The 14,992-nt window shown below is 45.2% G+C and overlaps 1 protein-coding gene across 1 annotated transcript in view; it reads right to left on the bottom strand.

The window, feature by feature from the left end:
- Positions 1-14,992, bottom strand: part of EHD4 (EH domain containing 4) — a 75,494-nt gene that overhangs the window by 30,111 nt on the left and 30,391 nt on the right. The window contains exon 3 of the mRNA XM_006178853.3: positions 14,752-14,849. Coding sequence (XP_006178915.2) covers positions 14,752-14,849 — 98 coding nt within the window. The remainder of the gene's footprint in view (positions 1-14,751; positions 14,850-14,992) is intronic.

The raw sequence follows: 14,992 nt of genomic DNA, 5'->3' as shown, positions 1-14,992 counted from the left end.
ATGGTCTGACTTATGCTTTGCATTGTGATTTGGATTCAAACAAGAGGTGGTTTTGAGAAAGAGACTGAAAGAATCCAGGCAAATGGGAGGTTTCTAGAGGAAACTGCATCACGGAACATGTGAGAAATACCCCTAGGTACCAGAAAGAGGATTATGGAAAAAGAAGTGGAAGATTGACAAGAGACGAGGCCCTCGCCACAAGAGAACACCCGCTCTGGGTCGTTCTCTGTGTCAAGTTCCCTGAAAGCCATTCTGTGGCTGTGTTCTCCGGGTATTCTTCCCACAGCTCTATGTCAGGTCCAAAGACTTCCCTTCCCCGTCCCCCTCCTGTTTTGGAGTCCTGGAAGAGCAAGGTCCCTGTCTGAGTCCCAGGGCTCGAGCACCATCCACTCTCTGGGGGACTCTGGAGCACTTGGCCGGGCTGACCCTGCGATCCTGGTCAGTCTTATCTGGCACCACCTTCGTTCCGTGAAACAAACAAGACCACCGTCACCAATTCTGCAACACAATTCAGTGCCAGATGGCTTATACATGTTACGTTATTTTACCTTCAAACAAGCTGGTGGAGGGGGTGTGTGGGAGATTCCCACACTTTATAAAAGTATAAACTGAAGCTCAGAGGGTCTGACAGTGAAGTGGGGGCACTGGGATTTGAGCTCAGGTCAGCCTCCTTCAGGGCCCACAGCACTGGAAAATAAAGGTGTCCTGGAAGCAGCACTATTTTCAGCATGTGTCTACGTCCACCGGCTGGAGACACCTAGCTGCCGGCACCCGTGCCTGAACCTGATCCCCACCAGCTCTGGGTCCTCTCATTGTGCTTCAGAGCTAATGCCAATGGAGCACTTGGTATGTACATAGTTATCCAGATCTAACTCTTTGAGAGAAAGTACTTTTCTTCTCATTTTATAAAGAAGCAAACTAAGGCTCCCAGAGGAGGAATAACTTGCCCAGGGCACCCAGCTGGTCAGTGCATGAGCCAGGAAAATGGAAAAAGTCCCAGGCCAGCGTTTCTCAGCACAATACTGCTCCTCGCCTGCCGAGAACCCTGCATGTACAATCTCTCACTCTCACCCTCCAGTCTGGGGGTCCCCCGTGAGTGCACAGGGGTTGCGGGGAGAGGGCTCTTGCCACACATAACAGCAGGGATGGCGGTTGTATAACAAGGATGTCCCCACTATAGCAGTGAAGTTATTAAACGCCTGAGAATGTAAATGAGAAGTCTTCAAAAAAAAATTTCTATTTTTTAAAGAGGCTCCTAAAAACTTAACTTTCAGAGAAGTCTCAAATGGTTTGGGAGTGCACCTAGATGCGGTGAAGGCACAGATGGGGGACGGCAGCACCAGGCAAGGAGTTCCTGGCAGATGCTTGTAAGGCTAAGGCAGTCGGGTCACCCGGTTACCTGGTGACGATGGTGGGGTGAAGTTTCCCTGCTCCCCGTCAAAGCCCCCGCCTGGGAGGATGCTGGGTAGTCACAGAGCCCAGCCCAGTACTGGGCTGCCCCTCGCCCCACCCAAAGACCACCCCCACCACTTACATCCTCCAACCTGTTCTCTGAGAGGGCAGCATTCACACTGGTGAAACGGAACATGGGACACAGCTCAAGTCCATTTTGGTAGGTTTTCCAAGTTTGTGATCATCTTTTCTTTCATTTGGTGTGGGGGTGGGAGAGCACATAGGAGGGGACAGGCTTGGTGCTACCCCAGATTCCTCAAAGTGGGGACACCCTGCACCAGAACCCCTGGACAGGCAGCTTCTGGGTCCCACTCCACATCCCCCAAATTGTGCTCGAGGCCAGGGAACAGCATATTAACAGCTCCCTGGAGCCTAAGACTTGTGGCTCTAGGCTTCAGTGCCTCATTCACAGGGCAGAAGGGAGTGGAGGGGAGAGGGGACCTGAGAACAGGTAGGACAGAAGAAAAAATGACAGCGACAACCTGGCATCAAGGGAAGAGAAAACCAACCAAGCAGATGAATGCACGGAAACAGTGGCAGAGCCAGGGCTGGATCTGTGACTGCCCAGGATGGGAACACCTGGATGTTCACAGAGATCATTCTGGGTAAGGAGATGGTTAACAAAGATAATCCCTGTTCTTCTCACAATAAACCTGGTGTGCTTCCCTAAAGCCAACAGCTCCTACCAGCAGGCCCTCCGGACCCCACTGCCTACCACTTCCCAGCCTCCAGCCTTCCCTGAACCTGCCAGCTCTTACCTTCCCTCAGGTCTTTGCCTGCAATGCCCTTCCCTCAACTCCCTGCCAGGCTGTCCCTTCATTCTGTGGGTCTGAGCCTAAAGTCACCTCCTCACAGAGACCTCCCCTCACTACCCACCTAAAGTAGGGCCACCCCTGCTGGGGCACTCCGCTTGTTTCCTTCAAGTCTTCGTTTCAACCTCATTTGTTTTGTATTTTAGCTCATCCGTCTACCCGCCCCCCGCCCCATCTCACCCCAGTGCTCCAAGAAGGCAGCAACAGGCTCTATCCGGGTGCTGTTAACACCAGAGTGCCTGGTACCTGACACGTGGTAAGTGCTTAAGCAAGGGACCAGGAGGACTAGCAGAGCGTGGCGTAGGGCAGGCTTTCAATGTAAGGAAACCTCTTCCCCTTTCTACTATCCTTTGAATGAGAATGCAGGCTGGTGTGTACTACCTTTCCCAAAGATTGCTATCAAAAATCGCTAAAGGAAAAAACCCAGGAGGTTTGGTGTCTGTAGGAGAAAAGTGTCAATTATATGGAAACTTACCCCATGTGGTATCCTTCCCCAGTGCTGTCTTCTCAGTGAGAGAGAGTGTGTGTGCGTGTGAGTGTGTGAGAGAGACAGACAGACAGGGTCGGGGTGTTTCCCTGGTTTGTCTCCTTGTGTCTTGGGGTTAACAGCATCTGCTCTGGAATCAGGCTGTCTGGTTTGAATCCCACTCAGCCTCTTACTAGCTGCTTTGGTTATCAGTTACCTTAAAACTTAGTGGCTTAAACAACAACTTATTATTTTCTCTGGTCTGAGGGTTGACTTGGCTCAACTGGGTGGGTCTTGACTGGGGTCTGTCATGAGGTGCGAGTCAAATGGCAGTTGAGGCTGGAACCACTGAAGGCTCAACTGATCTGACTGCCCACAATGGCTTCACTCATGTCTCAGCTGGGGTAGCTGGACCAGCCGGAGCCTCCTGGCCGCTCCATTGACGAGCTTGGGCTTCCCTCACAATACGGTGGGCTTGGGGTAGTTAGACTTTTTAGCTGGCAGTTGGCTTTCCCAGAGAAAACATGCCAAGAGATCCAGGTAGAACCTTTAGGGTTTCTTATGACTTGGACTTGGAAAGTCATAAAGCATCACTTCTGCTGAATTCTACTGATCAAAAAATGAGCTGGAATGTCATCACAGATTCAAGGGGAGGAGACAGCACCAGGGCTTAAGTACTGGGAGGCACAGTTCATGGTGTTGGCAGTGGCAGGACGAAAAAGTGTCTTTTGAGACTAGCTAACATACCTGCTATAGGACTCTGGACATAATCTCTTTGTGCCTCAGTCTTTTCTCCTATAGAATGGGGTAAGAGTTCCTATGTCGCAGAGCTTTTGCGAGGAGCAAATGAGTCAATAATACATGGAAGATACTTAATGCACTGTGTAAATATCAGTTGTTGTTGTTGTTGTTATCATCATCCAAAAAAGTAAAGAGCAAGCCTTTTCTGTGATTAATCTCTGTATCCCAATGTTTGTGAAATGTTTTATGATTATGAGCTGCTCTCTATGGAAAGTAAGAGAACTACCTTTGTCTCTACTAAAAAATTTTGTATTCATTTAAAAATCTAGTTAGGTTTAAAGTTTGGGTAGAAGCAGTCATTTCTCATGATCAAGTATGGATTTTAAGTATTAACAAAAACTAAGAATAGCTTTCAGGGCTCAGCAAATGCCATTCTGAGTCATGATGATGACGCGCTCACATTAGAGGCAGAAGCAGCCACTCTCGTGGTGTGGAATTTCCCGTGGCACCGGCGGAAAAGGAGCCATGAATGTGTTTGTCAGCAAACTTCCTCGAAACAAAAAGAAACCCGGATTTCCTGCTGGAGGCCCAAGAAGCAAGTGATGTCCAGGACCTTGCAACCCAACCTCAGCCTGGCTTAGCTCTGGCCAGAAAACAGAATCTGCCAACAAGTTATCAGAGGCTGGCCTCAGGCCCTGGGGGTGCACACATTTTTGTTGTTGCCAAACTCAAATAAAGCTCAGAGACAAGTCATTGAGCTCAAGCTCTAAATATAAAAATGGCTTCATGATCCTAGACTCTGTAGAACAAAACCTATGGTGTGGACAAATGTTCCACAGAATTCTTACAGAATTCTCTACCATGTCATCTTCTACCTTATACCCCTCAGTTTTCCATGCAGCCTTCAGGACAAAACCCAGACTCCTGACATGTGTGCCCACCTGTCGCATACTCATGTCCCAGCCACGTGCACAACTTGCATTCCTCCCGAGGGCCCTGAGATCACACATCTTCCCATCCTCGCACACCTCTTTCTGCCGCCTGGGAGGGAACAACGATAGTAAGGGAAGCCAGGCTGTCTCTCCCTCGACTGTGCAGCAGACAGGTGCTGTGGTAAGAGCATCGTATCATCACCTCACTTTATCCTCACCCCAGCCTATAAGGCCCTGACCTTGCTGGCTGATGAACTCATCCATTCACCTGGAGTCTCTGATCAAGAAGAGCTGCTTCATAACGTCAGACATACAGATCAATGAAACAGAATTGACAGACAGAAAGAAACCTCCATGTTTATAGCCAACTGATTGTCAATAAGGGTGCCAAGACAATTCCACAGGGAAAGTATTGTCTTTTCATCAAATGGTCCTGGGACAACTAGATATACACATGCAAAAAAAAAAAAAAAAAAAAAAATCAAGTTGGACCCTGATCTCACACCATATACAACAATTAACTTAAAATGGATCAACGACCTAAACATGAGTGCTAAAATTATAATCTTCTTAGTAGACTATAGGAGTGAATTTTCATGAGCTTGGGTTAGGGCAAAAGCACAAGTAGCAAAAATTAAAATAGCTAAATTAGATTTCATTAAAATAAAAAACTCTAATGCTTCAGATGATACCATAAAGAAAGTGAAAAGAAAATGAGACAAATATTTGCAAGTTATATGTTTGACTAGTACATAGGGCATATTAAGAATGTTAAAACTCAACAATTAGAAGACAAATAATCCAATTAAAAATGGACAAGGGCTCTGTATATACCTTTCTCCAAAGAAGATACAGAAGTAGCCAACAAAGCACATGAAAAGATGCTTAATATCATTAACCATCAGAGAAATGCAAATTAAAACCACAGTGAAATACCACTTCATACCTATTAGGATGGCTCTAATCAAAATGGCAGTGTTGATGAGGATGTGGAGAAATTAGAACCATCACACACTGCTGATAGAAATATAAAATGATGCAGTCACTTTGGGAAACAGTCTGGCAGTTTCTCAACACATTAAATATTGAGTTACCATATGATCCAGCAATTCTGCTCCTAGGTTTATACCCAACAGAATAGAGAACGCTCGTTTTCACTAAAACTCACACATGAATGATCATAGCAGCATTACTTAAATTAGCAAAAACAAAACAAAACAAAACCCAACAACAACAACAAAAAACAAACCCAAAGCCCAAATGTCCATCAACTCATGAATGAATAAAATATAGTAAAACCATACAATGGAATGCTATTTAACCATAAAAGTGAATGAAGCCCTGACACCTGCTTTGACACAGACAAAACTTGAACATGAGATGCTAAGCGAAAGAAGCCAGACACACAGGTCGCACATTGTATGATTCTATTTATATGAAATGTCTAGAGTAGGCAAATCCAGAGACAGAAAGTAGATTAGTGGTTGCCAGGGTCTGGGCAGAGGCGGAGAATGGGTAGTGATTGCTAATCAGGACAAGGTTTCTTTTGGGGGTGATGAAAATGTTCTAAAATTGACTGTAGTGATGGTTGCACAACTCTGTAAACATATCAAAAACCCAATGAGTAGTTTCAAAAGAGAGAGAAAATATAAATTTTTATAAAAGGGAAGAAGAGCCCCTTCTTGAAGCAGCTTCACTGACAGCCCACCTCCCATCCCCAGCTTCTTGACCTGAATTCCATATTAATGCACGAGATCCGAGTGGATTGTTTACAAGTCCATCTATCCTGGCATCCAGGACAGTGCTTGATGCCGGGTAGGTAATCAGTATAAATGTGTGTTGAACGAGTAGTCTCTAGTGTGCCCCTAACATTACCTATTGCATCTTTACCCTATCACTTCTCCAATAAAGGAATGCCAAAAAGATCACACACACACAAAATAGCTCTCCATTATTTAAAATTCTTTTTCCATCAAATATTTTTAAATGAGATGATCAGTTAGTGTTGTCCCTTTTCTGCTTCCAGAGAGATAAATGATTTCAAATTTTAAAGTTAATCATCCACATAATGGTCCAGATATGTGGGGAAAAGATAGAAACACTTAGCCAAAAATAGCATATTCAGCCCCCGAACAACAAATTTCATGTTGCAAATAACCTGACAAAAATTTTCCCTGCTCTGAGACACAAGACATTAAGAGGCAAGAAACCAACATCAACCAATATAAAGACCGATTAAATCAGCCTTTGAAAACTCTTTGGCCTTCAACAGTAACAACATGATGAATAAAATCATGATGAGATGATAAAAGAAATAAAAACAGCTAACGTTTAGTGAGCACTTACTATGTACTAGGATGGGTATTATTTTCTGATTTCTAGGTATTAACTCAGTTACAACAACATGATGTGGTAGTTACTATTATTACCCTGTTTCACAGAGATTAACCACATCTCAAGGCTGCACGGCTGGTAAATGGCGAAGCTGAATTGGAACCCAGGAGGTCCAATTCCACTGTCCACACACTTCCCCCCACACGACACAGGACAGCCTACAGGGACTTCAATCCCTTGACTGGACCTAGGACAGCAATTTGTTTGATTCTTGGTTTACAGACTGAATAGTGTAGGTTATAGAAAAGACCTCAGGAAAAAAACATGAATATGCCGGAACTGAAATCCACGTGTGAATACCTGGTATTTGAATGTCTATTGTTTTATTTTTCTTTTATATATCAGGAGGAAAATTTCTGAATAGACAATGTAGTCAGCCCAAATTTGCAAAACCTTGACCTGCCCCACTCTGCGAGGCTGGCTCCTTCTGAACTTTCAGCCGCAGGCTCCCCACCTTCCAAGACTGTAACCCTCCCACCTCACCCTCTTCTCACTGAGCTCAGTGCCTCATCTGGTACTCACCACTCCTTACAATGATTTTATTCATTTGTTCACCTGTTTTTCTTGTCTAACATTCCCATTAGAATGTAAATCCCCCATAAAGGCACTGATCGTGTCTGTCTTTTTGCCTAGCGTTTGCTGAACAAGTAATAACTCTCTACGTAGGGGACACCTTTCTTTTAGAACAACTTGGTGCACCAGTCACTGGCAGGATGGGCACACCAGGCTGCAGCAACTCCAGGGCAGGGCGGCACCTTGAACCTCTTTACTGTCCCAGGTCCCAGCTCGGTGCCTGGCACACGGGAGCTCAGTGCATCTGGACAGAGCTTGCTCACTGATAAACTGCTGTCAACCCAGAGGGCGGTCTCTATTGGGATACCTCAAGGTTCCACCTTGGGTCCTGTCTGCCCAACTTCTGGATCCAAGGGCAAGGGTCTAAGGACACGATGATGAAGCCGGGGGATGCCTTAATGCTGGGAGGAGCCACAGATGACAGGGAGAGGAGCTGAGAGAGCTCGAACAGTTTTAAGGTCAAACCCAAGAAACAAAACAAAAAAAATCAAGAAACCCCAGTATGGGGGAGGGGAAATTAGATGAAGGCAGTCAAAAGGTACCAACTTCCAGTTAAAAGATAAATAAGCACTGGGGGTGTAATGTATCACACTACATATAATTCACATTGCTGTATGTTATAAACGAAAGCTAAGAAAGTAAATCCTAAGAGTCCTCACCACAAGGAAAAATTTTTTCCTATTTCTTTGATGTTGTATCTGTAGGAGATGATGGATGTTCACTACACCTATGGTGGTCATCTCTTTATAATGTAAGTCAATTCATTATGCTACACACCTTAAGCTCATACAGTGCCGTATGTCAATTATATCTCAATAAAACTGGAAAAAAATAAAAGAAACTGTATCAACCATAGGCTGGGAAGGTGAGGACAGAAGCAGCAACTGTATTAAGGGCCCCATGTCCAGTGAGCTCAGGTGACTGCAGCCTGAGGTGCGACAGAGAAGGAGGAACAGTCCTGAGCTGTGTCTGTACTGTGTGGTGAGCAGAATGAAGGAGGGGACAGCGCTGCCTCGCACCCCACTTTATTTATTATTCCTACTCTTATTTGTATACCACCCAAGCAAGGCCCGGACTTCTTACTCCAGGGATACTCAGCAGGCACTAGCAGGCCCCAGGAGTCACTCTCCATGAAGCTCAGCCTTGGGCCATGCAGTCTACCCGAGGGACAGGCTGCACCTGCCGGCATTGCCCTGCCCTGGGAGTTGCTGGCCTCTCAAGCCTCCCACTCTAGCTCTCCAGGTGCTTCTTAGAAGGGTCTTTGCTGCCATTGAACCTGGCTAACATCCTGTTCCAAGCCTTCTCGTTCTTTTAGGGAAAAAGACTGATTTCTCCTGTGCACATGTGTGTTTTCCGCTCTAGTCCTCCTGGATCCCAAAGCCCAGGAGGGGAAGTCAATCTTATCGGGACATCTCTGAATGTTCTCTCTCCTTTCTTGGGCAGCCTTCAAAATCTGGTCTTTTGTCTTTCAAGTTCAACAAATGTGTCAAGGAGGTGTGTTTATACTTCCCTGGTTACAGTTTGTTTTCGCCGTCACTATTTTTCTGGCACCTTTTATAATTACCGGTTGGATTTCCATGCCCGGTTTCCCCTTCTGTCAGTTCTTTTGTGATTGTGTTTGGGCACCTCCTCTGTGTTGGCAGATCCTTAAAAACTACCTGCTCACATGTATCTGTCAGTATTTAGATGCCTATTTTTTTTTTTAATTCCTGAGGGCTTTCCTTAATTGGTGCCAAAATCAGGAGGACATAAGAATGTCTGTATGTAAATGTTAAGACACTAATCAATGATCTTGAAGCTAATGTTAGTGCCTGTTATGTTATCTGAAGCACAGTTAGATCCCTTCTGTTTCATGCATTCTCATTATTGATTGTTTTTTGTAGCAGGACATTTCTGCCCTTCTATTTCCCCCTGTCTTTTCTGCTCTATTCAGTGATTTATAATGTGCAGGGCTTACACATCAGAAGATGCCCTCATACTTTCATTTGAAAGCTGCTGGCCCTAGGTCCTAAGTCCTATCTGCCAGTAGATCTGTTGGAAAACTCAGATCAAGAGGTTTTTTTTCTTCTAGAGTTATTAACATTTTTTAAAAGAGAAAAATTATACTATTTTTGTTATCAAAGTCAAGTCTGTTGAAGACTACACAAAATCTCATGTTTTCAGGAAACCACAGGAATAATTACTTGCCTGCTAAAATAGCACCTTCCAAACGCTTATGTGCTAAATAGATGGACAAGGTCACCAGCTGCCACATTAGACTTTTCCACAGTCTTCTCATCACACAGGGATGTGGTGATTGGAGCCAGGACCCAAAGCTTTGTACCAGAAGCTGTGTTCATGCTGAGCCCAGGAATAAATCCTAGAGGATGTTTCAGCTCAGCATGGCATAAACAGTATTTTAGGAAGCAAACAGTTCAGGTGCTGGAATAATAAGAGACTGGGAATGAAAATAAGGATGTGTGGATAAATGTGCTCTTTTCCTGTCACAAAGGGTCAAAGATCTGGATGCCATCATCAGGGCAAAGGATGTTCTCAGGAGTGAACCTAGTCAGATTTCACCCACCCACTTCAAACATAATTTAGAAAATCTTAAGACCTCAGTCATTCTTTTACCGGCTACAGAATCAAGAAGTTTGTAGGAATTTTACATAGATCTTGCTTCAGAAGAATAAAATTATGATTAGAAATGTATCGGAACACTTTTATCCCTGCTTGGTGGGAATTCTCTATGTCAGCCAAGAAAGCTACAGTTTAGTATCTAAGTTCACCCTTTTGTTCCTAAAGATTTTCTGTTAACTATAATTAAACTAAGGAACATCTGAAGGATAACAGGTTTCCATATGTAGTATGCTAAAATTTGCTCCAAAATCCACTACTCTAGTGAGTTTTATTTATAGCGCTTCCAAAGAGGAGATTTAGATAACATTTACTCCCCACAAATGCTGACTATGCATTAATTTAAGTATAGTTGACTTACAATGTTGTGTTAGTTTATGGTGTATAGCATAGTGATTCAGTTGAATATATACATATAAATATATATATATTCAGTTATATATATATTCCTTTTCCTATTCTTTTTCATTATAGTTTATTATAAGATATTAAATATAGTTCCCTGTGCTATATAGTGGGAACTTGTTGTTTATTTATTTTATATATAGTAGTTTGCATCTGCTAATCCCAAACTCCTAATTTATCCCTCCCCCACCTTTCCCCTTTGGTAACCATAAATTTGTTTTCTATGTCTGTGAGACTATTTCTGCTTTATAGATAAGTTCATTTGTGTCATTTTTTTAGATTATACATATAAGTGATATCATATGATATTTATCTTTCTCTGTCTGACTTACTTCACTTACGGTAATCTCTAGATCCATCCATGTTGCTGCAAATGGCATTATTTCATCTTTTAATGACTGAGTAGTATTCCCTTGTGTATGTATGTATACACACATACACACACACACACATCTTTATCCAGTCATCTGTCAATGGACATTTAGGTTGCTTCCATGTCTTGGCTATTGTAAATAGTGTTGTTATGAACATCGGGGTGCATGTATCCTTTTGAATCAGAGTTTTCTCCAAATACATGCCTAGGAGTGAGATTGCTGGATCATATGGTAACTCTAATTTTAGGTTTTTAAGGAATCTCCATGCTGTTTTCCATAATGGCTGCACCAACTTACATTCCCACCAACAGTGTACGACTATGTGTTCTTGTTTTACTCTGGAGCGCAGAGCAGGGATCTGACCTGCAGGGTCCATGTTAAGGTCCTGATGACACAAAGGCCATGCACATTCTAACTGGTAGAGGTCACTTCTAACGTAACAGCGGGTTTGCCATGTTTTACCTAAAACCTAACTCCTGAAAATACGAATCATCGTGTAGAAATGTCAAGTGTTTTTTCTTGTCACCTATGACTTTGGCAAAGAGAAGAGCAATGACTGTGAAACACCATGTCCTCCTTGTCATCACACTTGCCCCCTCTACTCAGCACAGAGTGAAAAGGAACCAGGCTTATGATGTCATGAGAAAGCACAATGAACAAGGGAGAGGCAGCCACAGGTGAGGGGAGGCATGGGACTGAAGCCCAAGTTCAGGACTCCTACCTGGAAACACATCTTCACTAGGCCACCTGGTTCCCAGAGCTCCAGGAGACCTGGGAAAATCATGGGGGCACCTGAGGGTGGCCAGTGATGATGAGGCCAGCTCCCCAGTTCAGGCTCCTCCTTTCCCGTTTAGCCACCAGCAAAGTAGCACAATGCTCCACTGTCATCTGCCTTGTCCCACACAGATGGGCAGAACTCTGAGTGTGGTGCAGTCACAGGTCTCCATGGGGTGCTCAGCATCACCCCATGCTCATCACCTCCTCCTGCAGCTGCACCATCTGTCCAGCGTGCACTCAGCCAGGGTTGCACAGCCCCGCAGGCTGGAGGGTGGGCTGGGTCTACACAGCAGCGTCAGCCTACAGCGACCGCCTAAAGCACTCCACCTCTCAGCCTGCTCTTCAAAGGTGGCACCATGTTAAAGCTTTCACTCTGTCCACTCCCCAGATGTCAAGCCTGGTCGCCTATCCGCCTAGCAGTTGGGGAAAGAATTCATATGATTGCTGTTAGGCTCTGCTTTCCCAGAGCAGCGAGGGTGAGGAGGTTCTTTGGTCAAGGCTGAGCTTCTGTCTGTGCGTGACTGCCTGCTGGTTTAAGTTAGCAAATCCTAAATGAAGAGCACAGCGCAGACACACAGCAAGGGCTCAAGACCCGGTGGCTGTTCTCATATTGTTGATATGGGGACACACTTCAAGGAGGCGCCATATGTATAAGAGGGGCCTGCCTGATGAGTCTCTGCTTACTGAGAGTTAATCCATCAACTGCACAAAGGGACAGGGAGGAGGTGCAGCAGCTGCCACCTTCCCTCTTTCACAGACCAGACACTGTCAGGGAGGCAAAGCCCTATTAATAAAGGCAATGGTAGATGTTTTCCTATGTTTTGTGGGGTCACAGTTGGTACGTGTGTCACGTGCAATGTTGACACAGATAAAGGCAAAGGTGGTGCTGTGATTTATAAGCCGGAGGTGGAGGGATGGAAGCAGGTGTGAGTGTGTGTGAGAACGCAGCACTCTTTGCAAGACTTCAAGCTGAAGCAGCTTTAAAATAGTATATATTCTTTGGGTTGATGTGTTGAAACTATCAACACTGAGTGAATCCAACCACCAACTGTGTCCGAACACGGTATGGTACCCAAGCCTGGGGACCTGGTGGCAATGCCTGAAGCTGTCATTGTTTGCAGGCCTGGGTCCTTCCCCACCAGCCGCTGTCTGTCAGTGCGGCAGGGACTGGCAGACTGGTTGGAACCATATGTGCTATTTCTGGGCATAGGAACTGAGTAAGGGGACCTGTCATGGTAAGTCAGACCAGGATATGAGTCAGTTATTACAGTGTTAAAAAGAACTGTCTTCAAAGCATCCTGAGAGCATTGTGCCATGCTAGCTACCCCAGTTTGAAGGACACTTGGAATTACTAAGCCAAGGAGAAACCCTGAGGAATATGGATGATCAGCACTGGCCAAAGGCCTAAATATGAAAAGGAGTGAATAAGGCAGAAGCTAAAATCTAGAGGTCCTAAAATTTAGAGGCAAAAAGAATGATTTATTAACAGAACCACATATATCTCTAGCATACTTTCATCAGATTTGCAAAAGCTATGGAAAAGCGGTTTGCTTTATTTTTCTTTTAAAACAAAACATTTTATTTGCAGAGCAACTTTTATAGGGCCAAATAAATGATCCTAAATTGGCTCTCAGAAACTAAATCTATTGGCACTGAGGTTGTAAAGATACAAAAAAGATGTCAATCTGTAGCACTATATGTAAGAGAGAAAAATTATTAACCATCACAATATCCACAAGTTAGTTAAATAAACAATGTTACATCCTTTTGACAGAACCTAAGCAGCTGTTAAAAGGAATAAAGTAATTTGAGTTTATGGGCATAGAATGATGTCCGTGATAGCTGTTACGGCAAAAAATCATGTTGTAGAAAATGTGCGTGGTAATCGCATTTCTGTTAAAAATGGTATTTTGTATATGCATAGGAAAGAGCCTCTAAGGAGCTAGAGACAGCCATTAATAATTGGTATTTATGGCTTTTTCTACGAGCACAATGTTCTTGGAGGCCTCGGGGAGGCCTAATGGCCCACCAGGTCCCTGAACGAAAGGGTGAAGGTACAGTAATGCTGCAAAACCAGCATTTCTGAAATGCCTTGAGAAGGGAGGGCTTATAACCTCAGAAGCCCTTCCCTGACCCGTGTCATGGGACTTGTGCTTTCCAGCTCCCGGGTGTCCCAGGGCCTGTGTAACTGTACTTCTGGGGAGGTCACTGTCTGACCATAACCCCGGCTGCTGCTATTCAAGGGGGTGTCAAGAGTTATCAGTGAGAAGCGACAGCAGCAATCAATCCGCTCCACCACCTTCTCCTTCCCAGCAAAGCCTCCAGGAACTGTCCTTTGTTTCAAGGGCCAGGGCACAGGGAACTTGACCTGCCTCCAGGACCACAGGAACCCATCCTAGGGCCCTCCCTGTCAGGAATTTCCTCTCTGTAAGTAAACTGTGTCCTCTGGGCTGCCCCTGACGGCCCCTTTCTCCAGAAGGGTGGGGAGACGGCTGGCCCATCTGTTTAACCACGATGCATGGGTCTGGAAACAGTGACTGCCTCAGCCTTGCATTCTGAGGGCTGAAGAAGCCCAGACATCCCCGTTCTTCATAAGCATTTTCTATTCTCTGTAGATCTCCTCTGAATGCCATGTGGTCTCTCCTTCCCCACCCCAGAGCTCCCCTTAGGTCATTCTTGTTCATCCTCCAGACTGGCTCCAATGTCACCTTCTCTGGAGAGCCCTTCCCAACACCCCAAGGCCTGATACACCCCTTACAGCCTGATACACGGCCCCATTGCAGAGTGATTATCCCAGCTCTCATTTTCTATTTATTTCTGTGATTACTTAACTAATTATCAGTCTTCTTCATGAGAACACAAGCTCCCCCAGGGCAGAAACTGCACCTGTCTTTTCCACAGTGTGCAGCACAGTGCGCCGTGCCAAGCAGGTACCAATAAAGGCTCGCTCAACGGAAGGCTGCTGCAGAGGCGACTGGGGTAAGTATGTGCCAGTGGGGTTGGGAGGAAGAGCAGCTGGGAGGGCTCTGTGACTGGCTAGTCTCCTTGGTTTTTGGTCATGTGTCCGCGTGAATGTGATAGGTCCCCTCTTAAAGGCTGAAATTTGTGAGGTGGGTACTGGTTGTAGATGACAGTGTTTAAAGGAATTAAATGCCAACATCAGAGAGAGCCTCTGCCCGGGTGGAGGGGGGCTAGGGGTGGGCACTGACCTCGGCTGATGCGCTGCTTCTCCCCAGACAGGATGCCGGGGCTGTCGATGATGCTGATACTCTTCAGGACCTGGTTGGGCAGCTGGGAGCACATGAATCTGGAAGAAAGGGATCAAAGGTGGGATCAGAACCTGCATGTCGCGGAGCACTCTAACCTCGGAGCTCCTTGGCCTCTCCCAGCTCCTGACATCTTCTGAAAAGCAGGGGCTTGGAGATTGATGGCACCCCAACTGGTGCTGAG

Source organism: Camelus ferus, chromosome 6, assembly GCF_009834535.1.
Source record: "Camelus ferus isolate YT-003-E chromosome 6, BCGSAC_Cfer_1.0, whole genome shotgun sequence".
Lineage (NCBI taxonomy): Eukaryota > Metazoa > Chordata > Mammalia > Artiodactyla > Camelidae > Camelus > Camelus ferus.
This window is presented reverse-complemented; position numbering and strand designations above follow the sequence as displayed.